Source organism: Triticum aestivum, chromosome 3B (assembly GCF_018294505.1).
Source record: "Triticum aestivum cultivar Chinese Spring chromosome 3B, IWGSC CS RefSeq v2.1, whole genome shotgun sequence".
Classification (NCBI taxonomy): Eukaryota; Viridiplantae; Streptophyta; class Magnoliopsida; order Poales; family Poaceae; genus Triticum; species Triticum aestivum.
Genome location: NC_057801.1, coordinates 140,475,802 through 140,499,416, shown reverse-complemented (window position 1 = coordinate 140,499,416; position 23,615 = coordinate 140,475,802). Strand labels below are relative to the sequence as shown.

At 46.3% G+C, this 23,615-nt stretch overlaps 1 protein-coding gene across 1 annotated transcript; it reads right to left on the bottom strand.

The window, feature by feature from the left end:
* Positions 1-561: 561 nt before the first annotated feature.
* LOC123069031 (ABC transporter G family member 31) lies at positions 562-10,367 on the bottom strand. The gene is made up of 24 exons (XM_044491768.1): positions 9,910-10,367; positions 9,327-9,447; positions 8,992-9,080; positions 8,796-8,880; positions 8,241-8,400; positions 8,091-8,167; positions 7,960-8,013; positions 7,393-7,483; positions 6,976-7,277; positions 6,612-6,893; positions 5,266-5,582; positions 5,009-5,169; positions 4,813-4,916; positions 4,409-4,565; positions 4,206-4,322; positions 4,007-4,101; positions 3,591-3,923; positions 3,215-3,505; positions 2,937-3,020; positions 2,723-2,856; positions 2,409-2,636; positions 2,154-2,325; positions 1,804-2,058; positions 562-987 (listed from the first exon to the last, which is right to left on the bottom strand). The coding sequence occupies exons 1-24, from the start codon at positions 10,221-10,223 to the stop codon at positions 715-717; spliced, it is 4,296 nt and encodes a 1,431-aa protein (XP_044347703.1). The 5' UTR covers positions 10,224-10,367; the 3' UTR covers positions 562-714.
* Between the last annotated feature and the right edge of the window lie 13,248 nt (positions 10,368-23,615).

The following is a 23,615-nucleotide window of genomic DNA, read 5'->3' as shown; positions in this document are numbered from 1 at the left end:
GCCAAGGCAAGCGGACAAAGGTTCGGTACTGGCGTATTGGTTGTTGCCTACCGCCCCCGCCGTGCCGTGTGTATATGCGCGCGACGTCACGCGTGCGCCAACGACAAACACTCTCCACGTACTAGTATATTCTTCCATCACGATCAATCAGACTGTAAAAAAGATATAATACTGTACAGTACTAGTACTACTGTAGTAGATAAAGCTGGGGTACGTGTGTGTCTTGATCTGTTGCGTTTACGTGCGTACCTGCTGCAGCGCAGAGAGATGCTATGCTATATGCTTCTTGTCAAATGGGTGGTTCTTTCGCATCCAACGGTCAGGTCAGTGTCCTTGGATGGAAGCAGCCATGGCTAGATGGATTGATAATGTAGCTGCTGCTGCTGCTGCTACGTCCAAAAGGGTATCAGGGCCGGACGACGGACAACCCAGATGCATCGCCCAAAGCGGTCAAAAAAGACGGCCAGGTGTCGACCACGCACCGGCGCTCCTGGACGCGGCAAATGCTCAACGAATATATGCAGGTCCGCCCCGCCCGTATCAATATCAACAAACAAAACATCTCAAAGCCTTTGCTTGCTATACATGATGATACATACACTTGTTGTTTCAAATGTCTCTCTCGAATTATTTACGAGCTCTTAATTGATTGCACACATGCACACTGGACAAGTTAAAACGGCGGGGTACATTTGCTGCTACCGATCATGCACATCATCTGCGCTGGAAGTTGAGGTTCCTGATGGCGAGGGCGAAGACGACGGCGAAGAGGACGCAGAAGCCGACCACCATCGTGGCGACGACGCCCAGGAAGTCGTGCCGGAACCCGAAGTGCTCCTCCAGGAACGCCACCACGGTGGTGGTTCTGATGCCGTCGGCCAGCAGAAGGGGCTGATCCAGGTCGCCGAACTGGGAGGTCAGAAGCCCGTACAGCGTCCAGGACACCGGGTTGGCCCAGTAGTACCACCTCCACCACACCGGGATCAGCTGCATTATTATTTGGTAACGGAATCGTTAACCAAACACAACAGGATGGTGCCGACTAGCAAGTGTATGATTCTTGTTCTGTTCAGGTACAAGTGTGTAGATCAAGACAGGCAGTGTGTCTACCATGCTAAGCTGAATATACTTAAATTTGTTTATTTGTTTTTCTTAATGTTCGGCAAAACTACAAAACCGTATCCATGTGCCTGTGTTGTGCTGGTTCACAGCATGGATAAAAAGAATTGAGTACCCTATTTATTTGGAAGGAAAAGGAAAAATTGACAAGCCCAATGGTCCAGTGCCGACGCGGTTGTGTGTGCACAGTGACCGATGATCTTACTAGTGTATGAAAGCCCATATGGCCCGACACGTTCTGTACAGGCTAGTCAAACATATTAGGGCCCACCTATCACCAACTTGCCCTATTATCCCTCAAAAAAAACCAACTTGCCCTATCACAAAAATTATGTGATGTTTTCCTATTGCATGGAATTGCTTGTTCAACTCTACGTGCTGATGAAACCCTTATCTCAAAAAATAAGAAAAAAAAACTCTAGAGTGCAAATAAGAACAAATCTTAGGTCATATGCACCAATTATTGGTTTCAATATTGTGCATTTCAAAAAATTCTCCACTAGAAGATCATACGACCTACTAGCATACTTGATTTTCCCAAAAGGCTTGCACTGGAAAAAACACCCTAGGACTCAACCATACCTAGATTGCCAAACGGAAACGGAACTGGAAGTCCACCATAGGTTGGAAGTTGTTGATTGGTTTTGTTAGATGCAAATCATGGGGGTGACATTCGCTCCATACCTTTCTTGGGATCATGAACCCGCAGAAGAGATTCCATAGCGTGTAGAATGGGGCGGCAATGATAGGCGCGACCATATGATTCGGAGTGATCGCCGTCGTCATCATGCCGTAGAAGGTGAAGTACAGCAGAGTGAAGTACATGAAGAACAGAAACCACAAGAACTTCACTGCTGTCCACTCAAACGAACCCAGGCTATAGAAAATTGTACCGTAAACAAGTGACTGCACAAGAATGTAAGGGAACTCCACAGTAACCTGCCGAAGAACAATGCGTCAGAAAGTGCTATGATGATGAGCAATGGATGGATACACTGAGGGATATAGAAGTTCTGGATAAGAAATATATATACCAGAGAGAATGCGAAAGGTAATGCTGAATACATCCCAGCAGCTCGCTCTCTATATGATACGAATCTTTCGATGGAAATCACAGGCTGAACAGATGTGGCGTTAGTGATTCCTATGAAAAGCACTGCTGCATACATGGCACCCATGGCATTGAATATATCATGTTGGGTCTCCCTGGCAATTATAAAACGACATTACAGTTAGCTCGCTGTGAATATAATTATGGAAATCAGTATCAGAACCATCAGATGACATACCTTCTAGATCCAAATTTCCAACAAATCGTCCCAAACATCAAGGAGATGATGACAGTGTAGAAAAACCGAACTGCGGTGTATTGAGGATTCCTCCAGTACGATAGGTTTTGCTTCCATAAGCAAGCAATAAACTGAGCACAGAATGGTTGAGCATACTTGGTAGAGAAAGTAAGCTCTTTCACTTCACTGTTCGGTTTGCTCAAGGCCTCGACGATTTCTTTGGTCTGCCTGAAATGCAATAACACAAACAGGTATGAGTGATGGAAAAGCAACTATGAAACACATAGTGGGATTAAAAGGGATTTTGTGTTTACAGAAATAATTTCGACTGTCGATAGTATTCAGCAAAATCCACTCCAAGAATCTGCTCCATTTGTGTACTCGTGACATCCAACATCCATGCAGCAGGATTATAGCCATCCCTGATTTTAGGCACCCCTGGAACTGCCTGTTTGTAAAGTTCAGAGTGTAAGTGCAAAGGCCTTGTCTAAGTTTCTTCAGTGAGAAAACACACACTGCAGAACATACCTGGAAAAACTCAACCAGATTCCGCGATTTGGAACCCAAGGGGCCAGCATATATGAGTTGCCCTCCACGCTTCATAAACAAAAGCTGAGCAGAATATGCATAAGTTAGGAGAGGATAATGGTGGAGTCATCATATATCCTTAACAGTAGCAGTACAAGATAAAATCATGTACATTACATATTATTAAGATAAATGGAACTTTCAAAGAGGTCTGAGATAAAATTATTTTTAGGTGTCATATTCACTGTTAAAAACGGATATTTTGTGGAGAAAATAACCTCATCAAAGGATTCAAATATGTCGATACTTGGCTGATGGATGGTGCACACGATTGTCCGCCCTGTATTAACAATATTTCGTACAGTTCTCATCACAATGGCTGCAGACCTAGCATCCAACCCTGACGTAGGTTCATCCATGAATACAATGGAAGGATTTGCCACAAGCTCCACAGCTATCGTCAACCTTTTGCGTTGTTCCGTAGACAGACCATTAACTCCTGGCAGGCCAACAAGAGCACCACTTAACGGATTCAGCTCAACAAGTTCCATCACCTCTTCCACAAAAGCCTATGAAATAGAAAACAGCAAAGATTAAAAGGTCAACATTATGATGTCCGGAACAATGAAACATATAGCTTCAGCCAATGCATACCCTTTGAGTGTCATCATTGACATGAGAAGGCAACCGGAGGCATGCCGAGTATAACAAAGACTCGATCACAGTCAAGCAAGGTGAATGGACATCATTTTGTTCACAATAACCGGATATCCTTGTGAAAGTCTCTTGGTTCTTAGGATATCCAGATATAGAAATGCTTCCTTCTATGAGTCCTCCAGTCTTCCGGCCAGCTAAAACATCCATGAGGGTGGTTTTACCAGCACCACTGACTCCAACAAGGGCTGTTAGTACCCCTGGCCTAAATGCGCCAGTGACATCAACAAGCAACTGAAGGCGGTCTTCTGCTATCCCTTGCTTTTTCAATTCCTGCGAGCATAAGTAGGTGAATGCATAAATTATAATTCTTTTAAACATTTTTTTGTCATGCATATGGACAACATCTGACGTACCTCTGGTACATCAACGTAGTAGTTTATATTCTTAAAACACATAGAAAGGGGTTGAAAGGGTAACACCATGCCCTTCTGTTCCTTGAGCTTAAGCCCTGCAGCGCAGTGAATACGGACGATGGGAGTCACACTTAGTAAAAGGTGAAAATATCTTGTGATGTAAGAGCTGGATCGAAATAATTCATTTATCTAGCTTTACCATTCAGTGAATTTGAATGCAGGTAAGATCTCAGCTCTAGGGCTACTCTGTCACTCCTCCTAGAATCCTTGTTTCGAATTGCATCCTTGGACACAACAGCTTGCATATTCCCAATTGCTGTCAACAATAATCACTTCGGAGAATGAGAAGCTATTTTGAATAAGCTCAAATTGCTTGGGTCTTATAAGGTAGTGTGAACTTACGGTTGAGAATTGTCAAGAACAACGTAAATAAGGCATTCAAAACAATCGTGTATCCTAACAATGCTCCTACTCCAATCCAAAACCAATATTTTTCCTTGAATAATCCATATCCAGTGAGTACAGCTTCACCTAATGTGATATTCTGATCTGCAAATGGCTGCCATTAAACAAAAGTAAATTAAGTATCAGTTACAAATACTAAACTATTTTAAGGCTAATTACAACTTTTCTTGGTAAAATGCCTTATTGTAGGTTCATGAGAACAATATACTTATGTCTTAAGTAATTTGGGTTTCCACATTATTACACCCACAGAAATCCATGTGTTGTGTGTTGTTGTTGCGTACAACTAAATCAAAAAATATAACAGACTGCCTCGGAGAAGGATTAAAATCAAGTATCACCTTGCTCCAAGAATGCCCATGGAATTCATTTACCGATATAGCATTTTGTGCATACATCATAGGAGATATCCAGTAACCCCAAATCCACCAGACTGGTATGCTTTCTGTTAGATAGTCAGAAACAGGTTGTAACATGTTTGATGTATAGGTTCAAAATGTAACTGCAGGTAGTTGAAAATATTTCAGAGAAATCAACCTTTGGTTATGATGAATCCTCCAAGAATCATAACAACCAACAAAGCAAACGATCCAAAGGTATTAGCAACTATCATATTTCGGCCCAAAGATGCCATGACCCGGAAAAGAGCCAAAGATGTCTGGTGCAGAAAGAAAAGCAACAGAAATTGTCCCAGAAATCTGCACATCACAAACTAAGATCAATCTTCAAACTAAAATATCTCTGAAGCTCTGAACAGAAAGCAAAATTAACAAAGTCAATGTCATGCCAGTTACCTTGTGAATTGGGGATCATAACCAACCACATAATATGTTACAAGTGTCCACATTCCTGATTCAATAAGGGAGGTTGGAATGCTCAGGAGCCAGGAAGGAAGCGTATAAGCCCACGGTGGGTAGAAATGCAAATCTCTGTGCTTGTAAAGAACTGGAAGCTTCGCCACCAACATTGAGACTTCAGTAAAGCCGTTGAACAGAATCATCACTATTGCAAAATAGAGGGCTCCAAGATAAATGATTCCATCATCAACTGAATCATGGTGCATTGTTGCTCGAAAAAATACAGTCATTGTGATGAGAGCCACAAGTAGAAGCTGGCACAAAGATATCATGTCAGAACATCCTTGATTGATTGTGGAAAGAATTCATATGTTGTCATAATACTATGACATTGTCAAAGACAAAAACAGAGAACACTTGTCATATCAAACTTGTGACTGGATATAACAAACATTTAAGCGCAAATGGTAAAGTTACAGTAACCATTGCGCTTAGCCTTTCCCGACTCCGATAACCAATTCCGTCCGTAGGTGTGGCATTACTCACATTTAAGTATACTAGGATTACATTCATACACCAACTAGGAAGAAAAACATTCCCGCAAAAAAAAACTAGGAAGAAAAAGAAACGTTTTTAATAAATCAACACTATACATTTCAGAGTTTGTTATATAGTTGCCTTAGCAAGTCCAATATAGTCCTTGATTTGTACTTCGAACTATGCATAGGCTTTCTGTGTCAATTTTCAAATAGTGTGATAGTTTCCCTGTGCATGTACGTATTGTATGATAATAACAATAATAGAAAGTCAGCAAACCACAGTTCAGTTACGGCTGCTAAGGAAATTAGGAATATGGTAAGAATTCTGACAGAAATCTAGCACCTAATTTGGTGGACACTAATTTTGGAGTAAGATATTACAGTTGCTTAGAGGTATAACATTTTAAATAACTCTCACAAAAGAATATCTAACCGTTAACTTGGTGCCTTTTGGTGAACTGTCAAAGTCCTACATTGACAGTTGGTTGGGATATATTAGTTTTTTTAAAACAGGAAAAAATATATAAAGGGTGTAAGTAGCACCACTTACAATTCAATAGTTCCTTTCACATAATCTAATTAAATGTGAAATAAAATATTTTCCATTCGAAAAACGTGAAATCAGATAGCACATGATTTTTTCTTAGAAATCAATTTTAACAATTAATTCATAAAGAAAAATTGATATGCTTTAGTATACCACACTACACCGTGCAATTGCACAGGGCAATTGGCTAATTGGTTCTAACTTCTAACTCGTGCCATGGAACTAGTCTAGAAGATGCATCTCTTGGATTAAAGTACCTGAATGAATTTGAAGACGTAGATGAATGAGTTCCTTTTCATCAGCAGACGCTGCCACTGGAAGTTGGACTTTAGAATCTCAAGCCTCTTGACACCGTAATTTGAAGTTGAAAGAGCAGCGGGATGATTATGTTTTCTATTGTATGGCCTGTCTAAATCATCATGCAGCCTCTTACCAATAACAAATGTTTTAAAGGCTTCAGCAAACTTTGTTACGGACACAAACTGGTATGGATAATCATATTGACACCAGTACTGCTGTTGATCTTTCTTGGACAAAACCTGCAGCGCAACAAACATGAATATACAAGAAAAAAACCAGTTGGCGTAAATATAAAAACATAGAAAGAGTGGGACTGCTTACTTCTTGCAAAAAATCTGCCACATTTTTCCTTTCAGGGCACCTGAATCCCATTGCAGCAAAAAAATCAGCAGCATATTCACGTGGTCCCTGGTATACAATTTGACCTTCAGATATAAGAATGACATCATCGAATAGCTCATAAGTTTCTGGGGCAGGCTGCAGCAGGGATATGATTGTAGTCCCATCCAGAGCATGTGTAGAATCCCTCAAGTACTTGATAATCTGATATGTGGTTGCACTATCAAGGCCAGTTGAAATCTCATCCATGAACAGAACACGAGCAGACCCAACTAGCAATTCACCTGCAAAAGCAACCAATATTAGAACAGAAATTCACTACAAACACCCCTAATACAAATGATAGTAAGATATCCTCCTTTTCCAAAAAATAAATAAATAACAGTAGCGTGTTTTAACCTGTTGTTAGACGCTTCTTTTGCCCACCGGAGATTCCTTTGATCATTTCATCTCCAACAATGGTGTCAGCACAGATGTCCAGCCCTAAAATCTTGACTAGATCAAAATTAGCAATTCAGAAATCTCACCAGAATCAGGTAATCAACATGTTAATAAGGAGTAGTTCCCGAAAACAAAAAGAAAAACGAAGGATCATGTGGATGAACATGTAAAATTCTCAAATCAAGAATATAATTAGTTTCCAAGAAAATATGGAAACAACCTTTGAAAACAGAGTTAGTAACACTAGCACAATCTTGTAGAAATATACTATAGTAAATTCAGTTTGCACCACCTAATTGGATGCCCATTTCGCAAAATAAGAATATATCTCTTTGCATAACATCAGGTATTCCAAGTCATGAGATAAATAAGGAAAACGAATGAGATAAAAAGAGAATAACGGAGCAGGACAGGTGCCATATAATACATGCATGCTACTACTGACGAGTTCAAATATGAAAGAAAGCAAACATGTAAGACTGACCAAGCTAAAAAAGCAACAGACTGAAAGAAACACGTCGCTACCTTCATTACATACTCAGCCACGAGACTCGTCTGTCTACCTTCGAGAGCCAATGCCTGAATATAAATTATGACTCAGTCACAGACGAAATAGTGTGGGTACATCTATCCAAAGCTTGCTGGGTGCATCATACCTTCATGAATACATCAAGGTCCTCATCAGGCTTGATCCCAGCATTCTTTTCTCTCCTCAAAAGTTCAACGAGCATATCTGCAAGTCGGCGGTGTCAAAAGGGAAATCATCAAGGAACACCGCCAAATGACATGGTGGTGCGATAACCTACCATACTTTATACCAACACCCTGACAGCGCCCAGCAAACTCCAGGGTTTCTCTGACGGTCATCTCTGAAGCATGCCAGTCTTGCTGACTTACATAAGCAGATGTTCTCTGAGGCACAAATTCATTTAGATGGTGGCCGTTGTAAGTAATGCTCCCAGACATCTGCAATTAGTGATGATGGTCAGTAATAATATATTATTTCAGATAGTGCAGCTTGATTGATAGGCTCACTGTGCCCATCAGAATAGTTTTTTTAGGGGACAGGAGGGGATTTCTCCCTACTGCATTTTTATGAATTTTATAGAAGAATTTTACATGGTACAACAAAGGCAGAGAAGACTTAGGGTAGCTGATAACAGAGTTCTGAACTAGGGATGAGTGTTTCCATCAGATAATCATTTTCAGGCTACACGAGCAGTATAATGCCAATCTATCTCTCCACTTATCATCAAGTGATACAGGCATACAGATTTGGTTGAAAGTGAACGGATAGCGAAGATTTGCTCATCATCTATGAGTAATGAGCATAAAAAAATGTAATTAATCTGATATCACACCTTTAGTCCAGGACCAAGTCGACCGGCAAGTGCTAAAAGCAAGGTGGTCTTCCCGGAACTTGGAGGGCCCAAAAGCAGTGTCATTCTGCAGCAAGAAAAGAACATCAAATTTATCAGAATTAACTCTTTTTCACAAAGAACTCTGTCAGAGCTTAGTCGATGCACCGGAAAAGCACCAGTTAGTTTTCAATTGTACCTTGATGGGCGAATGATCCCATTAATGTTGTCCAATATAGGTAACTTCATTCTTCCCCCTCTGTAGATCCTCAGGTGCCTCAGAAATGCCTTAATTTCACAGAAAAATAAAGTAAGAACCTCAACGGTACATTGGCAATTGCTCTGCTTTCGGTAAATGACTCACTTCACGGGCAGAGCTCCTACTTGCAGCACAATCCCCAGTTTCATACACAGTAAACCTAGGGTAGTAATTAAATCGTAACAGAAACCCGTGACCGATATTACTTTCACCTAGATAGAGAACTGGGAGGGGTGGAAACTTGTATTTCCAGCTGCGGATCACGGGCCAATTACCTCTGTCATGTTGCATATGAAGTTGGGGATGGTGGGCAGCGCCCTGCTGCCGACATGCACGTACGCGTCCACCGTCAGGTCCTCGTACCTCACTTCGATCTTGGGGAACTCTATGTGCACCCTGCATCGATGAACAAAACAAAAAGGGTTCAGCACAAAGCAGAACCGAACAATTTTTGCGCTGGAAACCAAAACCTATGCAGCTCGATCTAGGTGTGGCTGCAAATCTGCAAGCCAACAAATGGCAAGTCTGGGCAGTGGGGCCATTGTCAGCGGCTCCAATTATGCACATCTAGAATTTTTTTCCTAGAACAAGCTCGAGCAGAAACCTACAATCTTCTGTCACTAAAAAACATGCAGACGGCATGGAGATGTAGCAACCATTTTCAAGCAGCAGCTGGATGCGCCCGTTGGGCCCACGTGTCATCCAATTGTGGCGGCCAGCGGGACCCCGTGGTCAGCCACCTAGTAGATTTGCAGAGCGCGCGCAGACACCGAGGAAGGCACGCTGATGAGGATGACCATGGTGCACCGTTGCGGGAGCAAAAAATGTACTGTAGTATGCACGGTTCGGTGTACTCACGCGTCGAAGCGGGCGCGTATGCGGCGGAAGAACTGCTCGGCGTCGCCGGAGTCTGCGAGCAGGCGGTCGACGAGCGCGGTGCGGTCGCCGGAGGAGAGGCCGGTGACGTCGACCTCGCAGAGCGCGTCGTCGCCCTCGACCGGGCCGCCCGCGCCGGTGCCGCCGGGCGCGACGGCGGGCGACCTGAGCAGGCCCCTCCTGGCACGCGCCACGGTGGGGAGGCGCTGCAGCGCGGCCCAGCGCAGCGCCTCCTGCTCGTCCTCTGCCTCCCGCCACGACCCGGACCGCGAGAAGGGCGCCTCCGCCGCCCACATCGCCACCCGCCCGCCAAAACCCTAGCCACTGCCCTCTCCTCGCCGCCGCAGCAGCAGCAAGTAGGAGTAGCTAGCAGCAAATGGTGGCGGTGGCAGGGGTGGGTGGTGCGGTGGTAGGGGATTTATGGAGGGGCGTCCTCGCTCGGAACAGTGGCAATGGAGGTGGGGGGTGGGCTGGGCTGGGCTGGCTGGATCCACCGACTCGCCGCATTTATGGGCGCCCCCGCGCCGCGCTCTCTCTCCTCGCTGTGCAGTGCGGTGCAGTACTACTCCCCTTGTCTCTCCCTCTCTCTGATCGTTGGGGTTTTTGATCGGGTGGGGCGGAAGATGGGAAAAACGAGAGAGGGACGGCCTGCCTTTCGGGTTTAGACCGTTCGGTTTGGTCCGTTTGGGCCACCAACTCGTACTGCAGTGCCTGCGCTTCTAGAAATTTACTAGCCCGTTTAGTTGCTTATATATCAAACTTTACTCTTTCACCATGCCTTGGCTCATCTATTGTCCGGCCAACCCTCTAAACTGAAGATTGACAAACGAGAGCAACTAGTTAGAGCATCTCCAGCCGTTGCCCCCCTCCCCCTCCCCCCAGGAGGCATAAAAATCGCCTACTGGGGCGAGTCGGCGGCAAAATCGGCTCTGGGGGCGGTTCGGCATTCAGCCGTCGCCCCCAAGCGCCGATTTCGGCCCATTATTCGGCCCCTTTCGTCGAAAAACGGCCTCATATATGCGTGAATCGGCCCATATTCGACGTGTTTCGGCGTGAATTCTTCATAAATAGTTCAACAAATAGATCAAATAGTTCATCATACAGTTCGGCGTGGTTCGGCGTGTTTCCGTGTGTTTTTGCCTCCATAGTTCATCACAGAAAATCATATTTCATAGTTCAATACAAATTATATAGTTCGACAAATAAAAACTCATATTTCATCACATGTCATTTCCGGCGTCGCCCTTGAGCCTCCATAGGTACTCCACCAGATCGTGTTGCAGTTCTTGATGCACCCGTGGGTCTCGGATCTCCTGACGCATATTGAGGTAGGCAGTCCAGGTTGCCGGTAGCTGGTGATCAACTTGGACAAGAGGACCCTGCCTCTAATATGGTTCTGTGTCAAACACTGGCTCTTCCTGCTCGCTCTCAATGATCATGTTGTGCAAGATGACACAGCAAGTCATGATCTCCCACATTTGATCTTTCGACCAGGTCTGAGCAGTGTACCGGACAACGGCAAATCGAGATTGGAGCACACCAAATGCCCGCTCGACATCCTTCCTGCAAGCATCAAAGAAGGCATTCTTGCCTCCTGGCACAGGGTTTGAGATAGTCTTCACAAATGTCGACCATCTCAGATAGATGCCATCAGCTAGGTAGTACCCCTTGTTGTAGTGCCGCCTATTGACCTCGAAGTTCACCGGAGGAGAATGACCTTCAACAAGCTTGGCAAAGACAGGGGAACACTGCAGGACGTTGATGTCATTGTGAGTTCCTGGCATCCCAAAGAAAGAGTGACAAATCCAGAGGTCTTGTGTGGCCACTGCCTCAAGTACCACACTGCAACCGCCTTTGGCACCTTGTTTAACCCCTGCCAAGCAAATGGACAGCTTTTCCATTTTCAATGCATGCAGTCGATGCTTTCAAGCATCCCAGGAAATCCTCTTGCTGCATTCTGTGCTAGGATCCGAGCAGTGTCTTCCGCATTGGGTGTTCGCAAGTATTGCGGTCCAAACACTGTCACCACTGCCCTGCAGAACTTGTAGAAACACTCAATGGTGGTGGAGTCGGCCATGCGCCCATAGTCGTCGAGTGAATCATCGGGAGCTCCGTAGGTGAATCCAACTGTGCCGGTGCAATCCTTCTTGCACTTGAAGTAGCTATCGAACTCCCGGATGGAATTCACAATCCTGAGGAAAAGCTTCCGACTAATCTGATAACAACGCCGAAATGTTTCTCGCTGTGCAATGGAGCGTCGGCGAAGTAGTCGGGGTAGAGCATGCAGTAGCCTTCCAGAGATGCCGATTCTTTGCTTTCACCCGCCCCCGCGCCGAGCCACCTCGCCGTGGCTTTTCACTGCTCGCGAGCAGGCCGACGACGGCGGCCTGCACCATGAGATGCTCCTGCTCCTGGACGTCGGCTTCGGCTTCCTCCTCCAGCAATGCCGCGAGCGCCTCCTCGTCGTCCGAGTCCATCGCCAGGCCGGGAAGACAAATCACCGAACACCTTGTGGGCGAGGTGGGCGCACACCCGCCGGTGCACAGCCCCTGCGCGGGCAAAATGCCGGAAAAGTTGCTCGGGCGGCGGTAGAGAGGTTGCCTCGGCGAAACCTCTTCTCATTTCCGGCGTGGAATGGCCTATCTAGCTGCGGTGGGTGGTGGACGGCGCCGTGATCGGCAGGGTGGCGGTCGAGCATGGGGGGAGGGGGCGGAGGCGAATCTGGACGGTCGGCTTGACTTTTCGCCTGCCAATGTGGCCCCAGGTGCGCTTTTCCCTTGCGCCGGAGCCCTCGAGTGCCCCCCCCCCCAGTGCGCGCGGGTTCGGCATGCGATTGTCGGGCCCAAAAACGGGCCGAGCCGGCGGAATTCAGCGTCTTGAGGGCATGACTGGGGTGTTTTTTTGACGCCGGCGCAGAAAAATCGCCTGGGGACTGTTGGGGGCGCGGCTGGAGATGCTCTTAACGAGCTCTCCTTTGGGAGCCTCACAATGATCAGCGCCACTTGGCACGCTCTCAACCGTTCGCCACGTGTCGTGCTCTGGGCGCTCCCTCCGGATTTTTTTTATTTTTTCGCACGCGTTTTTGTCTTTTTAAACTTTTTTTGGGTTTTTTCGACGTTTTGGTTTTCCACCGGTCTTCCTTAACTTTGCGTGAAAAAATGCATTTTTTCCTTCCGTGAGAGTCACGGTTTTGCTTCCGCGAGAGGCAAGGTTTTGCTTTCGCGAGAGTCACGCCGTGCCTCTCGGAAACGGAAAAAAACATGTTTTCTGTTGTTCTTTTTTCATCCGCGAAAGGCACGACTTTGCTTCCAAGAGAGGCACGGTTGTGCTTTGGCGAGAGGCATGGTCGTGCCTCTCGAAGACAAAAAACCGTGTTTTCTGGGTTTTTTTCTCCCTTCCGAGAGAGGCGCGGTTTTGCTTCCGCGAGAAGAACGATTGTGCTTTCACGAGAGGCACGGCCGTGCCTCTCGGAAATGAAAAATAAACGCATTTTCTAGTTTTTTTCTTTCGCAAGAGGCACGGTTTTGCTTTCGCGAGAGGCATGGTTGTGCTTTCGCGAGAGGCACGGCCGTGCCTCCTCGGAAACAAAAAAAAGGTGTTTTCTCTTCTTCTTTTTCCTTCTGTGAGAGGCACGGTTTTGCTTCCGCGAGAGGCACGGGCGTGCCTCTTTTGGAAAGGGAAAAAACCGTGCTCCCGGTTCGGTTTTTTCTTTCGAGTTTTTTCATGAAAAAAAAGATCATCAAAACCTATCAACATGGGATCCAGTTTTAAAGATCTCAACGCGAGGAATCCAGCGATGAAAACGGTTCGAGATTTGGATGCATGGTTTAAGAGATAAAACATTTTGAATAAATGAATCTACGAAAAAAGGGAAAACTCACAGGTTGCAACAAGTGGCGCACATACATGCGCCACTTGTCACAACCTGGGGAGGTGGGAGTGATCTTTGCAATGAGTACTCCTTGACTAATGATTTTGTTGACAAATATAATACACACTACTAGGGAAAACCTTATACACAGAATCTTACCAGCAGCGATCTTCAAAATACAATGCTACTGCTATTTAGCAGCAGCGTGCTCCAGGAAAACGCGCTGCTGAAAGAAAAGTAGCAGTAGCGTGTTCCCACAAAACTGCGCTACTGCTCTAATTGTCATGACCTGGCCGTCCAGCTAGTTATAGCAGTAACGCCCTATAATGGACCGTGCTACTGCTACAGATGTTAGCAGCAGCGCACTTCTTTGAAACTCCCTACTGCTAAGTTCAGCCCACAAGTTTAGTCTCACCTCGCTCCGCGAACAGGGTGTTTACCACCTTAAATATGTTACTCCTCAAACTATCACAACCACTTGGTCTTCACTGAACTCTATGTGGCCGCAATATGAGTCTTCTCCGGTTCCTACCGGAGAGGACTCATATTGACAATTCAGATTGTACACAAAAAGATCATTGATGGCCAATGTATGTTTGCATTGACAGACAACTTAGCAGTAGCGCTTTTAGTAGCAAAGCGCTACTGCTAGTCCAACTTAGCAGTAGTATTCATCCCAGCGCATCGCTACTGCTATTCTCATTAGCTGCAGCGCGTTTTGCTACCTGCGCTACTACTAACCCTACCTTATACCCACGCGTGCGGCCGACCCCTCTCTCTCACTCACTCTCCCCTCACTCTCGTGCGCGCTGATAACCGTCGTCGTCCATCGCCGCCGCCGCCGTGGTCCGTCCACCACCGAGGTACTCCCTCCTTCTGTCCCTCCTCCTCCCACCGCGCCCTCCTTCCTCCTCCTCCCACCGTGCCCTCCTCCCTCCACCTGCGGCCGCACCCTCCTTCCTCGTCCGCCGGCAGCCCTCCTCCCACCGCCCCTCCCTCCTCCTCCCACCGCCCCTCCCTCCTCCTCCTCCGGCAGGCCCCTCCCCCTCCTCCTCCGGCCACCCCCTCCCCCTCCTCTCTCCTCCCTCCCTCCCTTGTCTCTGTTCTTGCAAATCGTAGGTTTTTTGAATAAAATAGAAGTAAGAAAATTTAGGGTAGAACTAGGGTAGTAAAAAATTTAGCAAGTGTTTAATAGAAAATAGTTTATTTAGTAAGTGATTAATATAACTAGTTTATTTATATTAGGTACTTAATAGAACTAGTTTATTTGGTAAGTGCTTAATAAAACTAGTTTATTTATAGTAAGTGCTTAATAGAACTAGTTTATTTAGTAAGTAGTTAATAAAACTAGTTTATTTAGTGTTAGGATTATATATAAGATATTTTCAAATGTTTATTTTTTCATATTTTGAACCATTGAAATGCAATGATCATCGATAAGTGGCCTATGTTTTGCCAGAGTGTTGATTAATTTCTGTTCCGGCAAATTTCAGGCACTCGATATGTCTTTTTTAGCAAAGGTCATGCCGGATTTTTTGGGTTTTGCCTTCGAGTTATAATCTTTGAATTTTGAACACAAGAGATGTCTGATGACGATGGGATCCCGGAGTGCGGGTACTGCTACGATGACTGTGGTGTGTGCGACAGGTTTCCTCACCTACAAAATGATAGGTTTTTCATCGTGAAGCTGGAAAAGACCTTCGATGTTTGTACGGTACGCAACGACAAGCATTTCATCATAATAAATATCATCACTTGTGCTTCTTTTGTTCAACGTGTAATTTATGGATTTTTTTCAATTCGACTAGTACATCCCGTGCCATGCTAGACCATATGTATTGGAGAAGCTTGGTTTTGGTTTAGATGACTTTGAGAATGTGGAGACGAGGAGGGCTCACTTAAGAACTAAACATGGTTATGAGTTTCTGGTTAAGTTCTACAATGCGGTCGATCGCTCCCATTTCGGTTGCTCTAATTGGGAAGCTCTCTGCAAGGCATATGGATTTGAGGAGGGAATGCGAATAAGATTTGATATTCGTCCTGAAGATTATGATGATGATGATAATATCGACATCTGGGTGGATGTGGATATGCCTCCAGTTTTACCTAGATGTGAGTTTGTCAAACTAATTTGTTAAGTTCAGTAATTTATGTTGTTAATTTAAAAATATTTGGTGTTCGTCCGTACTAAACTTATTTATTTATAATTGTCAGCTTATTTCTTATCTTCAAGAAATACTCGGAAGGTAGTAGACACACATACTACAGCTATGACTCCAAGCTTAATTGTGAGGAGAAAGGTTATCTTGTCTCATTCATAGAAGATGTTGAGGCCTTCAAAACCAGTCACTCTATCAGCCCAAATTATACTAGATACGTGCCACTAGTCCATAAATTGCTTGATGGTAACTTCATTGCCAAAAACTTGGTAAGATTTTGTTAATGATGGTAACTTCATTGCATACATTATTCTTAAGTAAACTACATTGCTAACTATATATGTTACTATTTTCGGTTTTGAACAGAGGCTCACGAAGCAGGTTGTGCCTGACATGCTATGTACCAAAGGTGATATGCATATGGTTAGCTTACGACCAACTCCTTCGGAGGCTTACCATACTGCATACTCGATTTCTTCAAATGATGACAGGCTCAAAATCAAAGAATGGAGCAAAGTGATGAATGCGCACACGCAAATAATTGGAGACAAAATGAATGTGCGCAAGCCACAAGTTGGAGATAGGTTTATGTCCATTCTCCATTACTGTGAAGGACCGGTTTGCCTTTTTTATGGTATTTTAGCTAGGAGAGAGGAGTAGGTCCTAAATATTAAGAACAATTAGTTAGTGTTGATTATATATGACTACAGTGTCTTAGACTTGATGGTGATGCTGAGTAGGAGTAGTGATTATGAGTACTATGATGATGAGGAGGAGGAGTTGTTATTATAACTAGTGACGAAGTTGTTATATGATGTCTCATCATGGACATAAATGATGATTATGAGGAGCTATATGACAATGATATATTATGATGATAAGTTGTTAATGATATTATGATGATGATGATAAGTTATTATGTCATTGGGTGAAAGAACCGCGGATTAGTTTCGAATGGATGGATCCAAAGTGACCATTGGTTACTTTGGATCCATGCACTTGAAACTAATCCAAAGTTCTTTCACCTAGTGATTTAATAACTCATTATGATGTTAAAACAATCTCTAAATTGCTACTGTATGAAAAAATGTATACAGGTGTACGAATACGACCTAAAATAAAAAAGAAATGGAACTAGGGATAATAGTAGTAGCAATTGTTCTCGAAAGCGCTACTAGTAATTAGCAGTAGCGCTTGTTTGGGAAAGCACTACTACTAAGTAGATATAGCAGCAGCGTGTGCCAGCAGGTGCTACTGCTAAGCTTTAACTGTAGCGCCTTATCAGTAGCGCGCTTTCCCGCGCTACTGATAGGCCAAAAACCAGCGCTGCTAGGCTTTTCCCTAGTAGTGACAGTCTGTGAACACTTGCATCAATTTTTATGACACATCATCAAAAACCAAGGAGGTTCTGCAAATGGTAAATATGTGCACTATTTCATCCTCGATGAAATGATACTCTCATTGTGATGATCTCGAAGGTTAATTCTTCAAAACATGTAACCCAATTTTGACCTGTCAACTTGTATATGTGGTGTATAAAATCATTGCAAAAATGGTGTCGACTCGTTTGAAGGTTTTTCTATTAGAGACTATTAGTCCAACTCGGAGTGCTTCTGTGCCTGGAAGAATGATTACGAACAATGTATATAGTGGTTTATGAGTGCTTTCGTACAATAAAGAACAAGAGCAAAGGCAAAGAGGGTATGTGTGCTATCAGACTTGATATGCATAAAGCTTATGACCGGGTTGACTGGCCTTTTCGAAGGAGAATATGGTGAGACTAGGCTTCCGAGAGAATTGGGTAATTTCATTATGCAATGTGTAATCACTAAATGTTGGGTCTGGTTTAATGCGGAAGAAAGTGAGCGCTTCAATCCTATGAGAGGTTTACAGCAAGCTTTATGCTCCCTTTACCATCGTAGTTATCTTCTTCCTCGCACCTAGGCTCCATAGTGCATGTCGGTGTCAAAACCGGCGGATCTCAGGTAGGGGGTCCCGAACTGTGCGTCTAGGCGGATGGTAACAGGAGACAAGGGACACGATGTTTTTACCCAGGTTCGGGCCCTCTCGATGGAGGTAAAACCCTACTCCTGCTTGATTAATATTGATGATATGGGTAGTACAAGAGTAGATCTACCACGAGATCGGAGAGGCTAAACCCTAGAAGCTAGCCTATGGTATGATTGTTGTTCGTCCTGCGGACTAAAACTCTCCGGTTTATATAGACACCGAAGAGGGCTAGGGTTACACAGAGTCGGTTACAATGGGAGGAGATCTACATATCCGTATCACCAAGCTTTCCTTCCACGCCAAGGAAAGTCCCATCCGGACACGGGACGAAGTCTTCAATCTTGTATTTTCATAGTCCAGGAGTCCGGCCAAAGGTTATAGTCCGGCCATCCGGACACCCCCTAATCCGGGACTCCCTCAGTAGCCCCCAAACCAGGCTTCAATGACGATGAGTCCGGCGCGCAGATTTGTCTTCGGCATTGCAAGGCGGGTTCTTCTCCGAATTCCATATACCTGTTGAATAGTGTCCGACTTCTGGTGAATGTTGCGCTCCTTGGCTTCTACGCCCAATAATGGCCATCTTCCACGTGTCAAACGAATGCGAAAAGCCAAGGTGTTTTTTCATTTACCCCCCTAGCTGCGCAAATGAGCTGCCTATAAAAGAGACGGGGATTTAGATCTGAATCACACCATCTTCCCTTCGCGAGCATTCATTAGAGCGCATTCGACAGAGATCCATTCCATCATGGCTAGTCGACGCTGCTCCTCCTCTCGCCCTCCCAGCCCTCGGCCTGGAGATTGGGAGAGATGCTCCATCCCGCACAGGGAGCTAGGGGTGCTCCAAGCCAAGGGGTTTCTCCCCCCGGCCTACATGGTCCCGGTTCGAGCCAGGCTTGCCACCTATAATGGTGGAGAGCAAGCGGAGAGCGTCCCCAATCCCCCCAAAGGAGAGCGGGTATGACTTGTCCCTTATTTGATAAGAGGGCTCGGATTTCCAATTCATTCGTTTCTCCGGGGGCTCTAGGAGTTCTACGGCCTCTAGTTGCACAACCTTACGCCTGCCTCCATATTGCATATTGTGGGCTTCGTAGCCCTTTGCGAGCTGTTTTTGGGCATCGAGGCTCATTTCGCGCTGTGGAAGAAGTTGTTCTGCCTTGTGCCCCGTTCTCAGGAGGGGTCGATATATCAAGTGGGCGGAGCCGAACTATGGCGCATTGCCGGGACCGGATATCTATCCGGAACCCCAAAGAAGGCGTCCGAAGACTGGCCTTCAGAATGGTTTTATATAGAAGATGTCCCCCTGCCGGACCCTGTTCGGATCGGCCTCCCTGAGTTCGATAATGCTCCTTTGAAGAAGCACCTAAGCTGGCGTCCATGGAGCCCTCAGGAGGAAAATGACAAGGACGTCCTTTACCTGATGAGCCGGATAAGATTGTTAGCTCATTCCGGACTGACCATGATCGAGGTCATGGCCACATGCATTATGCGGGGGGTGCAGCCGCTTCAATATAGAGGCCACCCCATGTGGGATTTCAACGGGGAGGACGACGCCACCCGGTGCGGCCGTAAGGGGCCGGAATCGGCTGCCGCTCTAATAAAGATCTTGTCCGCTTTGTACAAGGGAGAAGAGGAGGAATTCCTCCGTGTTAACCCACGGGGCGGATTTTCTATGTACAATCCTCCAAGCTGGGTAAGCGGACACTTTCACTCGCCCATCCGTTTCATATTCCCATAGTTAAGTATTTAGTCTAGCAATTTCAACGCAGGAGCTACACAGGTTGTAAAGGAGATAAACAGCCCTCCTCCACAACCCGAGGACCCAGAACGGTCCTTTGACCCGGTCTCCCAAGAGGACCCGGACTTATCTGTGGAGCTGATCGATGGTGTGTTTCATCAATTGAGCAAGGACAACGCCTTAGTGGCCATTACAGCCAATTATCCCAGACTACTTCCAGCCTCACAAGTAACCGAGACCGAAGTCCCAGTACTTTTAAGATGATCCATCCATGCTTATTTTTGATCACTGTATACCAGGGGCATTTTTGCAGGGGAAGTCCTTGAGGCGGAGGGCCGAGCCTGCGGTGGCCAGCCGACAAGGGGCAGCAAGGCCCAGCAGGATGAAAAGAAGTGCGGTCCGGATTGAGACGCCGGCGCAACGGTATGGCATGCCATTTTATTCCCAGGTTTTATTACCTCAAGGCATGCTAAGGTTCATGCTCTCTTCAGGAAAAAGAGTGCTCGCCGGACTATATCCGGAGAGGTTGCCAATCGTGCCTCCAGCAGCCAGGCTCCAAGGCCGGGTCCGGCAGCGGAGGCGAACACGAGGCGCGCACCGGACACTCCTCCGACAGAGGATGCGGATGGGCTGTCTGCCACCAATTCCGAGGTGGAGAGTGCCATGAACCACAGGCGTCGCCGGACGGTTCTTCGTGACGCTTGTTTCTCCCAAGAGGCATTGGATGCCTTCAATATGGGAGATGCGTACCTACGTGCCGCTTAAAATGGTCTAGCCAGAGCCACGGAGCAGTATGTAAAAGACATACGGGTGAGAAAATTTGATGGTTATATATGTCAGTAGCCCCCGAGACTTGAAATAGTTGGAATAACTGATTTAAGGATCATTTGTTATGCAGGATCTTACAGAAAAGAATACCCAACTGTCCCAGGAGCTGGAAGAGTGCAAAGCCCAACTTGAGGCCGCACTAGCCGCGACAGGGGAGGCCAACGAGACCCCCTCTGGTAATATATGTTTCGAAAGATAAGTATGTTGTGAAGTGCGGCATGTGTGCAAATCTAACAATAACATTGCAGATGGCGCCGGAGTGGATCCGGACAAGAAACAACTCTTGCGCCGGTTAAAGGCCGGCGAGAGCGTGCTTACGAAGGTGAGGCAAGAGAAGAAGAATCTCCAAGATGCCAACACCCAGCTGGGCGAGGAACTAAAGGATGTTCGTGCTCAGCTGTCGGACTCCGTGAAGGAGAATCGGCGCCTTCGACGTGACATTTTTAGTAAGTGCTCGAACGAACTTCGAAAAAATTTCGGTGAGGAAGTCGATTGACACAGTTATGTCTGTAGGTATGATGACAGGTCGGCCTGCAAAGGACATGCCCGGTTCTACGGTGACCTTCTTCCCGAGCTCTTACAACTGCACGAACGAGTTCGGCAGGTAATGCAAGGCGTCGCCCAGGCCTTGTGGCCATCCGTCTCCATGCCCGAAGGCCTTGGAGAGCTTGCAGAGAAGCTGAAGGGAGCGTGGCGGTGCTTCCGATTATGGAATATATCAGCTTGCCGTCAAGGCGCCAGGGAGGCCTGGGCCATGGTGAAGACGCAGTACACGAAGGCTGACCCAAACCACATGGCCGAGGTCGGACCTGTGGGGACCGATGGGAAGGAGATCCCTGTGAGTTTAGTGTACGGCCAGGTAGAGTTGGCCGCCAAATATTCCCAACAGGAATGTAAACTAGATAGCCTGTTGGATGGTATTGAAGAGGAATATACCCAGTCAAATTGACTATGTAATTTAAGATGACATGTAAAATGCCTTCTAGCCGGATTGTAGATCGTTTGTCATGGCGGACCTTTTGGCTTCAACCTCGGGACCCGATAGTCCGAAGTGTGTCTGAATACCCTCTCGGTTATGTAAGAACCGGGGCATGCATGGAGACCAGGCGTAGGGGTCATTAGTGCTTGAACAGACAAGTGCCCAACTAGTTATGTTATATTACATGGTTAGTAAGAAACATCTTCCAGGGAGAATAACTCCGTTAGGGGTTCCTTTCCCTGGGAGGCATATGCCCTAAAGTGCATGTCCGGACTGCGAAAAAAGCAGAAAAGCATCTCGGGGCGGATAAATAAATGAGTGAGAAATCATCTATAGTTCACCGACCGAATATTCCCTTAAGAACGCTAGCTTTCGGCTTCACCCAGTCTGAGGTACACATCCGGCTGATCCGGCAGTAACAATCGCAGAGGTGCTCCCTTTACCGCCTAGACGAACAATCGTGAACGTAGGGGTAAGCACAGAAGCCAGGCAACCCAGCTTGGCCAAAACTTAAGTCATATCGATGCATATAATGGTGAATAAAAGGTACATGCGGAAGTGTGACACATGTGTTGGGCATGAGGCCCGTATAAACAAGCTTCTGTTAAAGAAGCCCCCAGGTATAATGAGCGCGGATAGCGCGTCAATTGTGTGCGAACAAGGCGCGAACAAGCCTTTAAAGGCTGTAAGAGAAACGGAGGGACAAGGAGAGAAATGTAAGACAACTAATGTGTAAAAAATAGACAGAGGAAGGAGACGAACACAGAGTCCGGTGCTAGGCGTAGAATCTTCGGAGACGGGCTGCGTTCCATGGGTTCGGCTCGAGTCGGTTATCCGATGCAACTCGCAGACGGTACGCTCCACCAGTCAGGACTTGGTCAATAATAAAGGGACCGTCCCATTTGGGGTTGAGCTTGTCCTTTTTCTTGTCCGGCAGGCGTAGAACTAACTCGCCAACATTGTAAGTTTTGGCCCGTACTTCTCTGCTTTGATATCTTCGAGCCTGCTGTTGATAGAATGTGGAACGGGCTTTTGCCACGTCACGCTCCTCCTCCAAGGCGTTCAAAGTGTCCTGCCGATTAAGTTCAGCTTCTCTTTCTTCGTACATGCGCACGCGAGGTGAGTCATGAATTATGTCGCATGGCAGAACTGCCTCTACGCCGTATACCATAAAGAATGATGTGAATCTGGTGGTGCGATTCGGTGTGGTCTGCAGCCCCCAGAGTACGGAGTCGAGCTCTTCTACCCAGTGCGTGTTAGATTCCTTGAGGGACCGCACTAATCTGGGTTTGATGCCGCTCCTGATTAGACCATTTTCTCGCTCGACTTAACCGTTAGTTTGTGGGTGATAGACTAAAGCGTAGTCGAGCTTGATGCCCATGTTTTTGCACCAGAGTTTGACCTCGTCGGACATAAAGTTCGTGTCGTTATCAGTGATGATGCTGTGGGGGACGCCGTAACGGTGTACGACCCCTGATATGAAGTCTATCACCGGTCCGGATTCGGCCGTCTTAACAGGCTTGGCCTCTATCCATTTGGTAAATTTATCCACCATGACCAGTAGGTATTTTTGCTTGTGGGTTCCTCCTTTAAGGGGTCCAACCATGTCAAGCCCCCAGACCGCGAAGGGCCAGGTGATGGGTATAGTTTGGAGGGTGGTGGGTGGCATATGGCTTTGGTTAGCAAAGAGCTGGCAGCCGACGCATTGTTGGACTAAGTCCTGAGCATCTGCCTGGGCCGTCGGCCAATAAAATCCTGTACGGAAGGCCTTGCTTACAAGGGCCCGGGCTGCAGCGTGATGCCCGTCGAGTCCGGCATGAATTTCAGCCAGAAGATTCCGCCCTTCCTCTTCGGAGATGCACCTTTGAAGGACTCCGGTGGTGATTTTCTTATAAAGCTCTCCCTCATGGACTTTATAGGCCTTAGATTGCCACACTATGCAGCATGCTTTGTTTTGGTCCTCGGGAAGTTCCTGACTGGTTAGGTAGGCTAGGAATGGTTCTGTCCACAGGGCAATGACTGCCATTATTATGTGGGCTGAGGATATTACTTCGTTGGCAGAGCCTCCCGTTGTGTCAGAATGTTCGGTGTCGGGCGGTGCGGTTG